Below are 19226 nucleotides of genomic sequence, written 5' to 3'. Positions count from 1 at the left end.
TTATAAATAATAACAATGCAAAGGGCAAATACTCGACACAATTTCTTTTTTTTTTTTTAATTTTACTGAAGTATAGTTGATTTACAATGTTGTGTTAATTTCTTACAGTTTCTAGCCAAAGCTCTGAGAACTAGGAAACAGACACACTTCACAGGCTTTTAGTGCAACTGTTAGACAATACAGTATTCTCACTATTAACTTAAGTCTAATTCATTTAACGGGGAAGGAGTAGAGAGTTAACCAGCATTAGACTCACACTAACACTATTTGCAGCTGGAGATGATTTTGAATAACACATTTTAAAAGACACAGACATAGATCTAATAAATGAGCCTTTACAGTCCAAAAAGCCAGAGAAACTAGATTGTCCAAGTATATAAATTTATCATTTCAAATCTGTTAAGCTCTTTGGGAAGTAGCAATTCTTTTGTCTCTATATGAATTGATGGTTTATTTAGTTAATGCATTTATTGCCTTTTAAAATACCCAAACTGAGTTGTTTATCAGGCTACCAGTGTAGGTTTATAGGAAACAGCACACTGCATTGAATATTACTTCATGTAAATATAAAGTTAAGACACTGAGTACTTCTTCAGTCTTGCAAAATAATATCTAGGTCAAACGTAAAAAAAAAAAAAAATTATGTTGGACCTGGGGAAGAAGAATATCATTTTTCTAGGCTCCTCAAAGTCATTGGTTAATGCCACCCGAGGAACTTATCTTTAAAAAAAGAGAAAAATAGTAAATGAAATATTCAAGACTTGAGCCTTTGAAAATGGTGTATAATGACATAACTAGGGCAATTTTCTTAGATACCTTGTTTTTATGCAGCTGGTACAAATTTGATTTTTTTTCCCCTTTCTCCCAGCTCTGGAATGATTTTAATATTAGAAGAAATGACTTAAGAACACAATCCAGTGGAATATATATGTTAGAAAATCTTCAAAGTCTCTCTTTAAATCCCAGAACAAACTTTTCGAAATCTGTACAGATTAAGGTGATACTTGAGATCTTTCTTTGTGTTCTTTGATTATTACAACCAAGAAAGAAAATCAGTAAGCTGTATCTTCATTTTCTAAGAACTCTTAACTTGGTGCTCTGAAACACCACCTCCATTTTAACTTTATTTGTAGAATCACTTAAATGATTGCCAAAGGTGGAATAGAAATTGACTTCCTGAAAGCTTCTTTAGATTAATAATGGTTAATGTTTGGAATCATATAGGGGTGGCTTTTTCCCAAAGGCTTTAGTAGATACAAGGTTCCCTGAATTACTCTTCCAAACTTGCCAATTGTATGTCATGATCCCTAAGGTAGATGTCTAGACATGTTTGTGGAAGGGAGGACCAGTTAATGGTGATGACTTACATGATTGTAACAGGTATAATTTTGGTTGCATTCTCATGAATTTATGTATAGAATTCATGAAACAAAACCTGTCTCACCTCCTTAGACTTTATAAGCAAAAGTCTGGTATTAAGTGGTAGGTTTTTTTTTCTTGTAATTGGAACTACCTGTGCTCATCTACCTCTGCAGTGAATGAACCATATACAGATATTTCGATAAACTAGAACACTTTGTTACATTCATTGTTCAATGTAGTTGCTTCAGCTGCGAAGCAATTAAAATCCCAAATCTGTTTCATTTAGCATGAGTTAATGTGCTGCCATATAGAATTTTTCCATCCCTCAGTTTAAAAATGCACTGACTTATCCCCATGTGTTTATTTGGTCCAATTCAGGGGTTCCCAACCCCCAGCCGCGGACTGGTACCAGTTTGCAGCCTGTTAGGAACCGGGCCACACAGCAGGAGGTGAGTGGCTGGCAAGCGAGCCACGCTTCATCTGCTGCTCCCCATCACTCATTACCACCTGAACCGTCTCCCACCCCCCATCCCCCCCACTCCATGGAAGAATTGTCTTCCACAAAACCAGTCCCTGGTGCCAGAAAGGTTGGGGACCGCTGCAATACCGTTTCCCAAAAGATGAGAGAATAATGATGGCGTGTGAACCTTAGTTCAAGTTCAAGGATGCTTGTGCATTTCCGCCACTTTGTCCATCTCACTCTGCAGTAGCTTTTTTTTTTTTTTTTTTTTTTTGGCTGCGTGGCATGCAGGATCTTAGTTCTCCAACCAGGGATGGAACCTGTGCCCCCTGCTGTTGGAAGCGTGGAGTCTTATCCACTGGACTGCCAGGAAAGTCCCATGCAGCAGCTTCTTAGAGTATTTGTGTGCACACAAGTTCAAAGCAGGTGGGCTAGCTATTTTTGGAACCTGTCTCCTAAATTTTTAGCACTTGAGTAGAATTAATATATCACTACAAGAAGCAAGAAAACAAGTTGGCAGACTCGCCTTTCTCCTTGTCTAACAGAATCTGCAATTACCTGGGGATTTCTTATCTGTTAACTTATCTAATTTGGCCAGCAACCAAGAAGTAAGCAAATTAGCCTATATGCTTATTTCTTCTGGATGAGTTCCCCTGGCCTTTTAGATAGCATTCTGGAGACTTCCTAACCTTCAGCATGATAGAGCACTGGTGTCCGGTGGGGGGAGAGGGCTGGTTATCAAGTTCCTGGTTCTCTGTAAACCTGAAATTCAACAAATAAGCAGAAAGTCCCTTTTGATTTTTATTATTTTTAAAAATATTTACTTATTTATTTATTTGTTTGGCTGCATTGGGTCTTAGTTGCGGCACACAGGATCTTTGTTGCGGAGCGCAGGCTTCTCTCTAGTTTTGGTGCTCTGGGCTCCAGAGCGTGTGAGCTCAGTAGTTGCAGCACGCTGGCTTAGTTGCCTCACGGCATGTGGGATCTCAGTTCCCCAACCAGGGATCTAACCTGTGTCCCTTGCATTGGAAGGTAAATTCTCAACCACTGGGCCACCAGGGAAGTCCCCCTTTTTATTTTTAAACGACTCCTTTTTCCTTCATCTTGTTTGAAAACAACCAAGTCTTCTCTAAGGGAAATCAGCTAAATCATGAAGAAGATATCCTTTGACTCGTATATTGAATTATGTTTTGGCTTCTGTTTTTCTCTGTGGATTTCACTATAGTAACTACTAAATTAACCAGGTGATTCAATCTATGGTTTTTATTAGTAGGTTTTTCTCAGAGATTTGCATTTTTTCCTGTTTCTCCTCCTTAGGGCAGTTTACACTAATCACTTTGAAGTAGCGTCTTTCTCAGACTACAATAAAAGTTCATTTTTAAACGGTTAAAAAAAAAATCCTTAAAGTGATAGTTAATATATTCAGCACACAGGTAACAGTAAGTGTTTAAAAAAAAAAAAAAAAAACTGTTCTTATCTATGGGGTTAGCAGGCCCATTGTCATTCTTGGAGATGAAGCCCAAATGCCCTGTTGGCTGTAGGTATCTTGCCCAACTAGAAGAGATCGTGTCAGACGTGGAAATAGGAGCCAGTGGCAAAGTCTCTCATGGAAGGTTAATGCCAACTCTAAGGGTAGATTGAACACTAAAACAAAGGGCATATTCTACTGAGAAGGCCACTCAGAACCAGAGATAACATATTAGAATCAAATAACTTAAACTCATCTTATGTTGGGTCTACATAGGTATAAGAACTTTTTTCATGGTTTTGGTCTATGTACAGAAATGTAACAAAAAAGAAGTCTTGACTGTCTACACACACTTACTACATACACCTCAGTTTGACTACTCTGTGCAGGTGTTACAAGGCAGCTGGATTCTTCTTCCTTTAAACTCTCCAAAATACAGCACACCTCTGAAACGTGAGTTACAGAAAGATACAGAAACACTCAAGCCATGGCTTTGAAGATTATATGAACGTGGGGCTCTGCCTAGGAATGGAAACCACGGTGGAATTTAATATAATTCAGCCAGGTTATTAAAGAAGAAACTAAATATCAAGCAGTGTTTCTTGCACTGGTTTTCTGAAGAGGGAAAGTTTAAGATGACCTGCCTGCTTTTAAAATGGCCTGATATGGTATATCATAAAATAATTCTACTAGTGTATGTAAATGTTTGTTTATAGCTTAATGTTTAAAATACAAGTGCCTTATTGTATAGTACAGAAAACTATACCCAGTAATTTTTAATAACCTATAAGGAAAAAGAATCTGTAAAAGAGTATGTGTATATATATATATATATATATATATATATATATATATATATATATATATATATAAACTGAATCACTGTGCTATACACCTGAAACTAACACCACATTGTAAATCAACTATACTTCAATAAAAAATAAAGTAAATTAAAAAGAAATGCACACATACATGCATCAAAAGATACGTAGTAGAATGTTCATAGAAGCACTGTTCATCACAGCTCCAAAGTGGACAAAATTTGTGGTGTATTCATACAATGAGATATATGGCAATGATAATGAACAACATACAAGGCTGGAACTTCATAAATATTATGTTGAATAAAATAAACCAGACACAGAAGCAAAAAAATTTTTTAAGTAAATAAATAAGATGCAGGTGCTCCTAAATAACGTGCTTTCTTGAGCTCTTCTAATATCCACGTGGACTTTCAAGATGACTATTGTAATGGCACTCAAGTAGAAAGTGGAACATGTTTAACAGTTAAGAGGGCTTTCCTGGTGGCACAGTGGATGAGAATCTGCCTGCCAATGCAGGGGACACGGGTTCGAGCCCTGGTCTGGGAAGATCCCACATGCCGCGGAGCAACTAGGCCCGGGAGCCACAACTACTGAGCCTGCGCGTCTGGAGCCTGTGCTCCGCAACAAGAGAGGCCACGATAGTGAGAGGCCCGCGCACTGCGATGAAGAGTGGCCCCCGCTCGCCGCAACTAGAGAAAGCCCTCACACAGAAACGAAGACCCAACACAGCCAAAAATAAATAAATAAATAAATAAATTAAAAACAAACAAACAAAAAAACCAGTTAAGATTTACATGTGCAAGCATCATAGGTGAAATCACAGAGGGGCTCAAATGAATAAACCGTGTATTCTGAAGTCCACGTGCTAGGTGTGCTACATGGCTGGGCTGACGTCATTCAGGTTATTTCATTTGGGAACGAGAAAGCACAACTTGATACTGTGCATTCTAGGAAACAAACTGCTAAGATTCATTTGTATGATTTATTTAAAAACTAGCTTGGAATTAGGAAGAGGGGTGAGTTTTGGCAGAAGTATGTTAAAGTAACTTGGGAAGGATAGACATGAAAACAGTGAACTATTTGCTTGGTCAGCTGAGTAAGTGTACATAGATATGAGGGAAGATTATTGAAGAAGGTAGGAATAGTGTCAGTGTATTGGCCTAGAAATCAAATGTGCAATGACAGCCCTTTTCCCTCACTCTGATTCATTAGTATTTTGACTACATTTTCCTGTAAGGTACAAGCATAATATCCACTGTACATTTAGATGCCAAATTCAAAGTAAAAGTCATGTGTTTTTGTGTTTTTGTATCATAATGCTTCTCAAATTATTGCCCCAGAGGCCCTGCAATAGAAAAATTCCAGAGGCTTCCATGTTAGTAGTTTTGGTTTGTTTATTTTTTTAATTTAAAACCCTAAAATATTTCGTATAAATTGTTCAATCCTTAGAATACTCTCTTCCCTTGCCTTTAGGATGGGAGGGAAGCAGAATGGAGTATAGTGTCCCACTTTACCATCTAATAGTACAAAATAGAGTTCTTCTAAACTCAGATTTTAAAACTGGTTTATTCCATTCACCCATTCTGGTTATCTATGAACGTTTAGCTTTTTAGAGTCTTATTCCTTCCACTTGCTTTTTTGGTATACTTTCTGGTTACTATCACTTCATAACTAGACCAGACTCGGCGAGGACCCACTTCTGTCACTGTCAGCATGTGTTCCCAGCGTTACGACCACCCAGTGTGAGCTACTGTGCTACCACTAAACCATGATGGCTTTTGTCCACTGAAGCAAGTGCTCTGGTGACTGAGGCAGGTGCTGCTCTCTCTGGTCCTGCAGTGGTGACCCAGGGTAGGGGGAGAAGTGCTCTGCAGAGTTCCATCATGTCCCCACAGGCCCTCTAGTCACACAGCTCGTTCAGTGTGCTCATACATATCACCCACCAGCCAGGGTACTGAGGCCTGCCCGAAGTGCCAACATATCTTCTTGGCTGGGTTAGATGGGAACCCTGACCTTTGAGCCCAGGTCTTGAGTCTAGACGTTTTGTCTTCTACCTGTTCCTCAGACATAAGGAGCTTTTCCACCCCTCCCTCCCATCCCCGCCCACACACACCACCCCATGTTGGACCACTTAAATCCACTGGCCATTTCCCAGAAATGTCTTGGCTTAGTATACAAATTTACCCACTAGATCGTCAGCTATCTCTGAGCCTAAAGCTCAAGGTGTATGGGGAAGAGCAGCCTTTGTCAAGCCTCTCCCACCCCCTCAAAAGCCATATTATCCTTTCCCCCAGAACAATGGATTCCTAATAACCTTTCCTCAGAATTAATGGGAATCACTCCTAGCTCCTTCCATAGGTGACTTGGTATCTCACTAATAGAAAGAGAAGCAGCTAATAAGGTAGTTCAAGATGGTACTTAATATTATGAACTTCACTCAAGGATGCAGTCATTACCTTACCAATCTCTCTTCCCCACATAGCTCCTGAGGGACAAGTGAAAAAAGGACAATAGCAACAGATAAGGAACAAATACCACATCGTTAGGGAGATCAGGGCCCAATAACCACCAAATGCAGAGCTCTGGTAAATCTAGGTTGAAGCACACTGCACACTAGACCAGAAATCCCCCATTCTCTTTTCCATGTCAAGTTGCACCCGCTACATCACCCTGCCCAACTCACTCAAGATACACAGAGCACATGTACCATAGCCTAGTTGAGCCATGTCCAAATGGTCCCTGGTGTCAGGGTTACCACAGCCTACCCCAAATGATCCAATGCTAGGAATGTAAAGCAGTGGCACAAACATGATTTTCAAATCTCCAAAGTATCAATGTCACTTCCTTCCCTTTGTAGAAGGGAGCTAAAGGATAAAGTTGGATTTCAGTTTTCCTATTCTGTTCAGTCTAAGCTAGAGGAAGTCATACTCAAGAACTGGGGTAGAATGATTGGCTGAGATGTTAAAGTTGAGATGGGTATACTCTCTCATGTCAATTAATCCAACCCCAAGCTTCATGTGTCTGTATTCACAAAAATTCCACACAGCCCAACGACCGCAGAGATATTCCAACAGTACTTTCTCTCTTAGAGTTTGATTAAGTGTAAGGAGGGATTCTAGAATCAGTCTGCTATGCTTTTGTTCATACAAGCATATTAACTTGTGCCCAGCTTGCCAAGAGGCTAGAGCATACTCTAATTGTGAATCTACACATTCTACTTTTTCTAACCCTAGTAAAGTGTTAAAAATAAGTCATTGCACTGAAACAACTAAGTAATGTGATTGCAAAATTGATTGCAAACCATACTTCAGTTAGACTAGTGAGCTATTTTTAGACATTTCTAGTGAATTTGTTGCATTGCCCAGTCTAGAGAATGGGCCTTCATTCAGATAACATTAAGCTCCTTCTTAAAGCCTTAAACTCTCCCAAACACTTTTATTATGATGACTATTCTTTAGGCCCTGTTAGGAGATACTCCTAATACAAAGTTATTTTAAAAACAAAATGGGTGGAGGTGAGTACAAAATTAGGAGAGGTCATAATGAGTCAAGAATATTGGAAGTTGCCAACTCAAGAACTCAAACTTCCTATCGTGCTTTAAAAAGAACAAAAACAAACAAACAAAAACACTAAAAGGCCAAGCACTGAATAGTAGAGAATGTACTGAAATAATGTGAATTCTTTGATCTGTGGGTTGCATCTCAAACCTAGCCAAATACTTTCTTCCAAGCAGCCAAATTAACATTAATGAGCCAGTTTGACCAAGCAGAACTCCAGCTACATAGGCAAAAGAGAATCCAGTGACAATGTATCATTAGACCACATAAAATCCTTTTTCTGTTTTGGTTCAGAAAATATCTATGAAATTCCATGTCCAAGCTATTCTGCTAAATTATCCTGTTGTTTGCTTGGTATATCTACTAAATGGGAGGTGTTCTTGGTTCAGTCTCTATATCATGGGCCTTGTACAGCCTTCTTAAAAAGTAGTTTTAAAAAAAGCTGACTCATACAATCTCTAGAAATAAGACACTAGAGTCTCATTTTAGGATCTAGATTTCTCCTGGTACCAACTCTTATCCACAACCAGCTGTTTAACAGTTAGACAAGTTATATACTCTTTCTTGCCCTCAGTTTCCTAATCTTTATAATGAAAGGGTGTGACCAAATTATTCCCTAGGTTTCTTCCAGCTCAGTAGTTTAACCCACTTGGTATTTCTTTAAGGGCACAAAGGATTATGGAAATTAGACTACTGTACCTCAAAGTTGTCAGTACATTAGAATCATCTGCGAATCTTGAAAATATATTGGTGCCTGCGTCTCTTCCTTCATAGATTCTGAGCTAATGGATCTGGGTGTGACATGGACTTCAGCGTCTTAAGAGCTCCACATAAAATTCCCCAGAGGATGTGAGGTAGACCTTCTAAACTGCCAGTGGTAATGACGTAGGCTTGGATTTGACTCGGGATTCATTAGAACAGGCCTCCCTGGGTAACTTAGAGTAGTTTTTATTCCCACAGTCCTGTTCCTGTCAGAACCTACCTTCTAGAGTCACAGAAGCCAGAGTTGGACAGGATGTGGCTCTAACGGTGTTTCTCCTTACTAGCTGTTCACCTATTGGCCCCGCTTGTTCTAAAATCGTTTAAACACTTGCCGTGGAAGAGCAATGCCGGCTACAACACAAGACCGCATACACGGCACACAGTGTCCGTGAAACCTAGCTGTGACTTAATCACAGCTGCCATTTGTTGAGCGCTTTCTGGATGCGAGGCACTGAGGTCTCTACATCAGTTCTTACTGATTTTTATAACAACTCTGCAAACCATATTCCCATTTTACAGGTGAAGAAATGAATATTAGATAAGTTGCCTCAAGCCACTGTGCTAGAAAGTAGTGAAAGTATGTAAGACTTCCAAGCCTAAACTCTGAGCTGCTATACTATCTCACCTGTACCCAGAATTAACTGTGTGAGGAACTCTTAACTCTGGTCTGACTTGATTCCAAAGATAGGGGAAAATTTTCTGGTTCAGAGCTTTATAGGTCCTATCAGTCGTGCAGCATCCTTCCTAGGGGTTAACAGCAATGATATGTGCTCTCTGTAAATGCATAACTAGTGTATACCTCCTTGACTTAGGCATGTTTTGTTCCTGAGGCCCCTACAGCAGTGTCAGCATTTACAAGAAAATCTCGTAAGGACTCCTTTTCAGTGTGTGTTAACATAGTCTTATTTCCCCAGTTAAATAGGCTGCAAAAATCTTACTGTCTACTCAACTTGGCCTTTACAGAGAAGAATAAACCTTCCTAAAAGCATAGAAAGTCAAGCAGTTAAAGGAGAATAGCTTTACATCAAATACCAGAAACTTGGCTGCATCATTTCTGGCAAGGTCCCTTATTCTCAAAAGGCTACTTTGAAGATAGTGATGAAGGCTGTTTGCTGCCCTCTTGGACCCCGAGATCTTCCCTAGAGGTTAATATTTCACATGTCCTAGTTCATTAGCTCAGCTGAGACAGACATAAAGTTCCAAAGGACAAGAAAGCACATTTCTGACCTGTACAAAGTGCTGGACACTAGCAAAGACATTTACGTTGCTTTGTTCTTGATTCTCCTTAACTCCCTTTCCTGTGTCTATTTTACGTGGCTCTTTCCGGAAAGTTAATTGATATGTTAAAGTCAATGGGATTATGACTTTGAAACCAGCTGAAAAAATACAGGTTAAAAATCAGTGGAATTAAAAAAAAAAAAAAAAAAAGGTAAGTGCAGCAGCACATATAGTAGGAAAGGGAACACAGATCACATTCAGTTTGAGCCCAGCGATTTATTAGTGATTGATCTTGTGTTACCGAGTCCATTTCAGTATTCATAAAATAGATACATATTCTATTCCATAGAGCTGCCAGGGTAAGTGTTTTAAGGACTTGGTAGGTTAGGTGTTTGTACCATTCCCCTTAACATTAAAAACAAGTCCTCTACCATTTGTGGAATGGGGCTACCGTTCAATAAGTTCTTAACTCAAGTTATTCCTTTTACCAGCATTGAGACTGACCAAGAAAATATCTCTCTGCTCCGGATAATAGGTAAAAAGATAGACTTGGAGGGAGGTGGCAAACATGTGTCATGATATTGCTTTAGAACCCTGTAATCATTAATTAGAATCATTGCTGATACCAATACACTCCTATTGGTGGAAAAGGTAAGGAGGAATAAGGAGGCACCAGCCAAGTTTGTCCCTACACAAATTTGTCCCTATTCTGAGTATTGCAAGGTTCTAAATACTTGCATGAATCACTTTAAGTGCTAAATAAACTATAGCAGATTGTTTTCTAGTGCAAAGGACATAGTCATCTGAAGATGACTCACACAGTCTTCTGGTATACATTTCTCAGAGCCTTCTCAGAAACCAAAAAAAAAGTGTTGCAAAATCTCTCCTGGTCATCTGATTCTTGTGCCATGGAAAGGGGAAGTCCCCACATGGTTTGTATTAAGTCCAAAATCCAAGTTAGATATCTTCACTCAAATGAAGCTAATTTTATTGACTCAGCATAGTTTCCTTTACAACTTGCTATTCTATATTAGGCCTTAAAAAGTAGTCAAAAGTATACAGTAACTTTAGACCCTCATCTGTTTTCAGATGTATCTTCTTATTTCTCTTCTCAATCTTCTAAAGAAGGAAACAGACCTAAGAACTAGAAAAGCAAACCAGCTAGGTTTAGATGGGTAGCTGTTCATGTGACCTTTTGTATATGTTTTTGAACTTTAATTAGTAATCCCTCTTTTATGATAACATCCCTTGTGTGTGTGTTTCCTGATTAATTTTTGATCCTTGGTCAGAAGAGTCCCTGGGACTAAACCCAGTGAATGAGGATTATACTTGCTGGTTGTCCTACACCCACTTGTTCCCCTTTATTAAAAAATTTCTTAGCTTGGGCTTCCCTGGTGGCGCAGTGGTTGAGAATCTGCCTGCCAGTGCAGGGGACACGGATTCGAACCCTGGTCCGGGAAGATCCCACATGCCGCGGAGCAACTAGGCTCGTGAGCCACAACTACTGAGCCTGCGCGTCTGGAGCCTGTGCTCCGCAACAAGAGAGGCCGCGACAGTGAGAGGCCCGTGCACCGCGATGAAGAGTGGCCCCCGCTTGCCGCAACTGGAGAAAGCCCTCGCACAGAAACGAAGACCCAACACAGCCATAAATAAATAAATAAAATTAAAAAAAAAAAATATACCAAGTACCTTAAAATAATCCCAGTGCTGTGAAATGTTGTACTTCAGTATCTAACAAGAGAAATTTTTTTGCTGTAAAACCAAGGTAGCACCACTCACTTTAGAGCTCTTCCATTCTGGCCCTGTCTGCCGACACCAGATTTGATGCTGGTTTTGAGTTATAAGGTTGTTACATCTTGTATCACTTTTATGACTAAACCACACACCACCATTCCCTCTCCCAAGCCCCCTCAAAGTGCTCTGTGGCACTTCTCAAATTCCTTTAAAATATCTCACTTTAGGATAAAACTTCCCATGTTTAATGAGCTAAGTCTTTTCTTGTCAGAAGTAATATCCTGCAGAAAAGTATGGTGTCAGCTTCAAAGGTGGGCGACAAACTCTTATGCCAGGTTACTTTCCAGCCAGAATTGGCGGGGAGGAAGGGAAAGTCTTCAGGGACAAATAGGTAACTGGGATGGGCAGGAAAATGGGGGAAAAGGGAGCTATGCTAATTTGAAAAGGGAAGGAGTCAAAACCAAAATGTTTTCTAAAAGAAATGAGAAGTATTGGGGTTTCTATCCAAGAATGAAAGAAAAGGATGTTGAAGATAAGTAGGGGTAAAATATTTGAGTCTCATATATAAAGTGAAAAAGTCTCAATCTTTGTCCTAAATGCAAGGGGAGCCCCAAGATTAAGTAGGAAAGCTTTCAATGTTATTCTCAAATTTAGGGGGCTTCATCATTGAACAACAAAAATCCGGATTATCCCAATTCAATAAACACGAGCCATGCACTGGAGCTTCAGGGTTGTCATGGGAGCAAAAAATGGTGGGAAAAGGGCTCTCAGAGAGGTGTAGGTAGCTGATGCATGCAGTCGGATACCCCCAAAAGGATGAAAGCAAATTAATTGGATTTGGTCAAGAGAGTCATTAGCAGCTGAAGTTGACTTCCTGCGACTAACGTTAAGATGAACGGTCCTTTGAGGGGAAGCGGATGTGAAAAGGTGGAGGGTAAGTGCGCATCAATTTTAGATGTTTAGATCATAAGATGATAACTGGAGGACTACAGGGTCACACAGAAGTGTTTTCCTTATTTCTAAGATGAGATGAGCAACTAATAAAAGAAAGAGCCCACTGGGGAGAAGGTGAGGATGCAGGAGGATGAATGTTGATGCGCCTCCTTAGAGCAGAGCTTATCTCACCTCCTGATATTGTTAATGTGGGTAAATATCCTCTTGATTTGGAATACATTCTCTGAAATTAAGAAGAGTATTATTGGCTTCCTGAAATTAGAAGAGTATGGATATGACTAAGAGATTTATCATGTTGTCAGGAAATAAATCTTGGAACCATGAAACCAACCAAGGCACACAAAATAGAGGTGTTGTATTAGTTTCCAAGGGCTGCCATAACAAATTACGAATAACTGGGTCACTTGAAACGACAGAAATATATTCTCTCACAGTCTTGGAGGCCAGAAGCCCCCAAATCAAAATGTCATTGGAGTTCATTCCTTCTGGAGGCTCTGAGGGAGAACTCATTCCATGCCTCGCTCTTAGCACCTGGTGGACATTGGCCGTCCTTGGCGTTCCTGATTTGTAGATGTATCAATCCCATCTCTACCTCTGTCTTCATATCACTTCCTCCATGTGTCTCTGTGTCTCAAACCTCCCTTTGCCTTTCTTTTATAGTGACATTTGTTACAGAATTTAGGACCCTCCCTAAATCTAGGATGATCCCATCTCAAGAGCCTTAACTTAAAGACAATTGAAAATACCCTTTTCTCAGATAAGGTCACATACAAAGGTTCATGGGTTAGGACTTGGATGTATCTTTTTTGGGGGGAGGTGAGGGGCACTCTAAGTATATAATAGAACATCTCTGTAGCTAGCATGAGGCTTCCCATGTGAGACTCATCAGTGTAGTGTTTAAGGAACTCTGGCTTGGGGCCAGACAGCCTGGGTTGGAGACCTGGTTTCAACTTAGCAGCTGTGTTGTTTAAAACCTCTGTGCCTTGGCTTTCCCTCTGGAAAAGTGAAATAATACTGTATCATAATACTCATAGGGTCACCATGAATGTTCTGCAGTTAATACAGTTAAAGGGCTAATAGTGCCTGGCCCCCAAATAAATCTTGAGTAAGTAAGGCTTTGAGTCCCCTATAGTCTTCACCTGTAAATAGACTGTCTCCCCAGCCACCTACCAGTCAGGTGTCTTTGGGCAAAATCAACCACTAATGGGACTTCCCTGGTGGTCCAGTTGGTAAGACTCCGTGCTCCCAATTCAGGTAGCCCAGGTTCGATCCCTGGTCGGGAAGCTAGGTCCTGCATGTGTGCTGAAACTAAGAGTCTGCCTGCCACAACTAAGAAGCCCGTGTGCCACAACGAAGATCCCACATGCTGCAACGAAGACCTGGCACAGCCAAAATGAATAAATAAATATTTAAAAACAAATTTTTTTTTTAATTTTTAATAAAAAAAATTAACTACTAAATCTTCAAATGAAATAATTCAGATAACATTAATCATACATAGATTTGTGTAATTGTGTATGTATGTATTTTAAAAGACTATTAAGATTATAAAAAATGAAGAGAGCTTTTGGGAGTGGGACGAGTGTACCATCCCACGCGTGGTCTTCACAGGATTACACCACCATGAGTGGCTTTTCTTTGCTTTAGTCTTCAGTTCTCATAGAAAGTTAACCTTCCCTAGCGCTCTCAGGAGCTGTGTAGAAATTTTCACTCCTGGGAGGTGAAAGAACCTTTTGAAATGTTAGTCGACTTCTGTGTGCTAGCAATGACTTTACTTTTTTCTTTTTGTTTTACCTACTGTGACACATAGGGGAGCTTTATGGAGCACATACCAAAGTGTTCGGAGGATAGTAATACTAAATAATAGCACAAAACATGTACAATGAGACACCCCATAAATCCATTCTTTCCCTGATATGTGCTTTAGTGTCAAAAAATGGATGGCTTTTATTTATTTATTTATTTGGTTGCACTGGGTGTTATTTGTGGCAGGCAGGCTCCTTAGTTGTGGCATGTGGACTCTTAGTTGCGGCATGCATGTGGGATCTAGTTCCCTGACCAGGGATCGAACCTGGGCCCCCTGCATTGGGAGCGTGGAGTCTTATCCACTGCACCACCAGGGAAGTCCTGGATGGCTTTTAAAATATAGTGCTTAGATAGCTCTGGAGATCATATGCAGAATCTTAATATTTAAAAAATATTTATCTATGAATAAGATAAAATTCATAACTCTCCTCATCACTCTCTATATAGTTACATGATTTTTTGAGGAACCATAATTTATAATGCCCAATTTCAGATGCCAGTTGCAATCTTCTCAGTTCAGCATTCAATGTATTTAAACTTGCCTGTGAAAACTTATTCATCTACGTGTGACACGTTTTGATCCCTATCTTTAATACTACATTTTTATGCCAAAGTGCCAATATGAATTTCTTAGCTAGATAATAACATTATTTTTTAAATTTTATTGAGATATAGTTGATTTACAATATTATATGTTTCAGATGTACAACAGAGTGATTCACAGTTTTTAAAGATTATACTCCATTTATAGTTATTATAAAATATTGGCTATATTCCCCATGCTGTACAATATATCCTTGTAGCTTTTTTATTTTATACATAGTATCAATAGTTTGTACCTATAATCACATTAAATGTTATCAGATATCAACTACTTAAAGAAAAATCTGGTAAATACCCTCTTTGTATTTTGGAAACTACAAAGGAAACAGTCCTACCCACTCCCCTGCTGTCAGAGTTCAGTCTAACAGAGAAGAAAGAACAAAATGAGTCTGAAGAACTACGCTCACAAATCACTGGTTGTGGGCCTATTAGGACATAAAGTCTGGGTTTGCTATGTTATGATCTCATTGTGCCTCTAAACTCTGCCCACAGGTGTCTGCAGCAGGTTATGTTTGTTTGAGACGTCTCCATCGGGGATCGCTGGGTGTCACTAAGTGTCTGCTGGTGCTGGAGTTGGCTGTCTGCCTTCTTGCCATGTCTAACGAAGCAGAAACGAGTGCAACTAATGGTCAGTCTGACCAACAGGCCGCACCAAAGGCACCATCAAAGAAGGAAAAGAAGAAAGGTATGGAGAAGTCCTCTTGAGGCCAATGAGGGGAGCTAGTGGTGGTTACCAGTGACGAAGTGTGACGTTCAAGGCAAAGTAAGAGCTGGCCCTTGCCTTAATTCAATCTCAGCCAAGTGTCAACTTTTCCTAAACAAGAAAGTAAGACTTTGGCAGAGGAGATTGGTTCGATCCATATACGATAAGACATATCTCTGAACTCTGTGGTTGCACCAATTTGGGTCCTGCTGGGAAGCTTTCATACATCTTGTTCAGTTGGGAAATGCAACTATTAAGTATTACATGGTTATCTTTCAGTAACCTATATACCACTTTGCTTTACTGAAGTAGCCGTTTTATAAAAATCAAGATCTTTATTTTATGAGACCCTCTTCTTTTGACCTGAAGTACCGCTAAAAAGTGTCAGCATCCTTAATCATTCATAGTTTGAGAATATGCCGTGATTTCCTTGCCTTTCATGTCCACGCTTTAGAAATGGGAATGAGAAGAGAAGCAGAAGAAGTTATAAAGATGGATAATTATCTTAGTTATTTCCAAGGGAATTTACCCACAATTCTCTTCCGCTTTATTGACAGTTCAAAAATGCTAGTAAATTGTGCAGTGGCTTATTTTCCTTTCATTAAAAAAAAAAGTATTATCCTCCTTGTATTCATTTTTTAAAATATTTTAAAAACTATGCTGAAGAATATCCCCCAATCCCATCTCACATATTCCCGTAAGTTTCCCATAACTCAGCCCATTCTGCATCTTTAAGAGTTTATTTTCTCTCTGCCCCAATGCCATACACAGTTTTACACAGTGTGATTTTTTTACTCAAAGGAAGTAAGGATAAGGGTAGAATATTGCATATTTGATCAATTGTAGATAATCAAGATATTTACTACTCAGATTTTTAGATCCTGGAGTATATTTGGTCATACCTGGGGCTGATATTTCAATAGATTTATAAACTTTATCCTCTATTTCTTTCTTTTCTCAGGCACTGAAAAGACAGATGAATATCTTTTGGCCAGATTCAAAGGTGATGGTGTGAAATACAAGGCCAAGCTAATCGGCATTGATGATGTGCCCGATGCAAGAGGGGATAAAATGAGCCAAGATTCTATGATGAAACTAAAGGTAAAGGGGAAAAGCATACTTTGTCTATATCTTAAGCAAATATGCAACAGAGGAAATGATATTAGAAGTTTGTTTTTAACCTATATCTCAATTATTTGAAAGAAAAACTTTTCTAATCACGTAATTGATCCAGCGGTGCTGCATTTTATGAGAAGCCATGAGTTTGTTTGCATATTTTGAGTGCTGTCTAGAGACCTGATTTAATCAAGTGTAGCAGGACCCTAGATGCCTTTTCCTTTGAGCAGACCAAATTTCTGAGCCTGGAGGTATTCAGGTAAAATTCAGGAGTCGGCTTCGAAACTGGCGTTCTTTAGTGTTAGCCCTTTCGTTTTTTAAAATTTTTAAATTCTAATACTGCCATGCTGTGAAACTAATTAAGGAAGTAATACTCATTAAATAAGACAAGGCCTAGAAGGAACATCTTTGAATATGTTTGAAGATCTTCTGGTCCAGTCTTCTTGTCTTTGCCAATGACTATTCGGAGGCCAAGGGAATGAGGACTTGTCCAAGTTCACAGAGCTAACTAGTAATTGCCTGGATCAATGTCTTCTATTTCATTCTGCTGTCTCTTATGAAAGATGCCTAATTCTTTCATAGATGGTAAACCAAGCTGAAAACAAAGCTGATTGCCTTTTAAAATTTTAGAATCAGAAGCATCATAGGGTTCTTTTAACTAGATTTTTCTTGTTTTCCCAATTTCATCAGGGAATGGCGGCAGCTGCTCGGTCTCAGGGACAACACAAACAAAGGATCTGGGTCAACATTTCTCTTTCTGGAATAAAAATCATTGATGAGAAAACTGGGGTAAGAATTCGCTTTCACTGACACCTTTCTGACCACCTGAGTCTGACAAATAATTTGTGACATGAATTTCAGCTCCCCTTTTCCCTTTTCAAACTTCTGTAGGGAAAAAAAAAAAAATTACATATTACTGCACTTCTCCAGAAGTAACAGGCAAAAAACAGATAGGGTAGGAGGTGAGGAGTCAAGATACTTTACTTTGAAACTTATTTCCTATAATAGATGTGAACCTCAAGTCTGTAAGTCTAACCTAAACACCGGTATGCCATAGATATCAGTTAGGTATTTTTTGGACCAAGGTATACAGCACGAGATCAATCCTAACCACTGGTTTGTGATGCTATCATAGATCTATGTATGGGTCTCATTTTAATATAAGGTCACGGGTGAACTTACTGGCTAACCAAACATAGAATACTATCTGAAACACATCTTCCTTTTTTTCTCCTTCTCTCTTTTCCCTTCCTCCTTACCCCATGGATGTAACCTTGCTCATTTTTTGTGGTTGCTCTTATTCTATCACATGAACAGTCTTGCTTATTTTTTGTTTGTTTGTTTGTTTGGGCCTTATCAAAAGCTATTATACTTTAAGTCTTCTGGGACTTTTTTCCCTCTACTCAATATAACATCATCAGATTCATCTGCTTAAAATGTTTTTCATTGCTGCACAATAGTTTATTGTATCAGGATACAGTGGGAAGACCTCAAGTTACTATTCAGCCCTTCCTAGAGATTCCCATTATCTAATATGCAAAATCCATCGGTCAAACTTAGGGCCCTGGAACCCTGGTACATGCTCACCCACCCTGCTGTCTTCATGCACTGCTGTCTCCACTGTCCCTTATCTTTTGACTCTTGTTTTCACAAGCCTGCCAGAGAATGGTGGCAGGTTTCCCACACAAGCATTCTCTCACTCCCAAACCTCCTAAGATGCCCAATCTAAACTTTTCAGTGGTCTTAGTTTCTTGGAAACAAAAGCCAAGACACATTCTGAGCATCTGCAAATATCCCTGAAGAGTTGAGCCCTACCATCTACTTGAAAGGGTCAAGAGAAAGGGGAGCGGGGAATACAGGGGAAAGCACTGCTAAACCAATAAGCCCTGCCACATGAAACTCCTGTATGATGACGTGGACATCTATGTGATGTTGACAAATACTTGATGACAGAATTTGGTGACTTCCAGAATGTATTGGGGGTAATTGTCCCAATAATACTTAGGAGGGTTCTCTGGCCAGTCTGAGCCAGTCAGAGGATCCTTGTGAACACTCCTCTAGCTTAGTTATGCTATTCACTTGAGTTTGTTGAGTTGAGAAAGTAGACCTCCTTGGAATGCTTTAGAGGTTATATGTTCCATCTTCGCTTTAGAAATTCTTGGTCTCCTAATCCTCAGTCCTTTCTTGCGATGTGGCATCATGTCCTTGGGATAGAGAGAATCAAGTATAGATATTTTAAGAAGGATCATTCTTTCTATTTCTGTTTTCTACTCTTTGTTGTTAGATTTTTTGTTTTGTTTTGTTTTCCCCTTTTGAGCCCTTCCTAGTAACAATAAATGTAGCAGTAGCCTTCAACCAGGAGTGAAAAAATCTTCAAATGTTTTAGCCTTTTCATATATGCCTTGGTATCTGATGCTTAGTTGTGCTCCAGATAGAATCTACAAATAGATTCTAGTTTTCTCAATACACCATTTTTGATGTTCCTTTCTTAGGTAATAGAACATGAACATCCAGTAAATAAGATTTCTTTCATTGCCCGTGATGTGACAGACAACCGAGCATTTGGTTATGTGTGTGGAGGAGAAGGCCAACACCAGTTTTTTGCCATAAAAACAGGGCAACAGGTAAGCTCTAAGCCTTGAGGTATACCTAGAGGGGG

At 39.4% G+C, this 19226-nt stretch overlaps 1 protein-coding gene across 5 annotated transcripts in view; it reads left to right on the top strand.

Annotated features, from left to right (window-relative positions):
• Positions 1–19226, top strand: part of DAB2 (DAB adaptor protein 2) — a 52114-nt gene that overhangs the window by 14722 nt on the left and 18166 nt on the right. For all 5 annotated transcript variants that reach the window (XM_068535272.1, XM_068535273.1, XM_068535271.1 and 2 more), the window contains exons 2-5: positions 15241–15433; positions 16413–16552; positions 17258–17356; positions 19060–19191. In XM_068535272.1, the coding sequence (XP_068391373.1) occupies positions 15343–15433; positions 16413–16552; positions 17258–17356; positions 19060–19191 (462 nt within the window). In that variant the 5' untranslated portion in view covers positions 15241–15342. The remainder of the gene's footprint in view (positions 1–15240; positions 15434–16412; positions 16553–17257; positions 17357–19059; positions 19192–19226) is intronic.

This window comes from Eschrichtius robustus, chromosome 2 (assembly GCF_028021215.1).
Source record: "Eschrichtius robustus isolate mEscRob2 chromosome 2, mEscRob2.pri, whole genome shotgun sequence".
NCBI classification, from domain to species: Eukaryota; Metazoa; Chordata; class Mammalia; order Artiodactyla; family Eschrichtiidae; genus Eschrichtius; species Eschrichtius robustus.
This window is presented reverse-complemented; position numbering and strand designations above follow the sequence as displayed.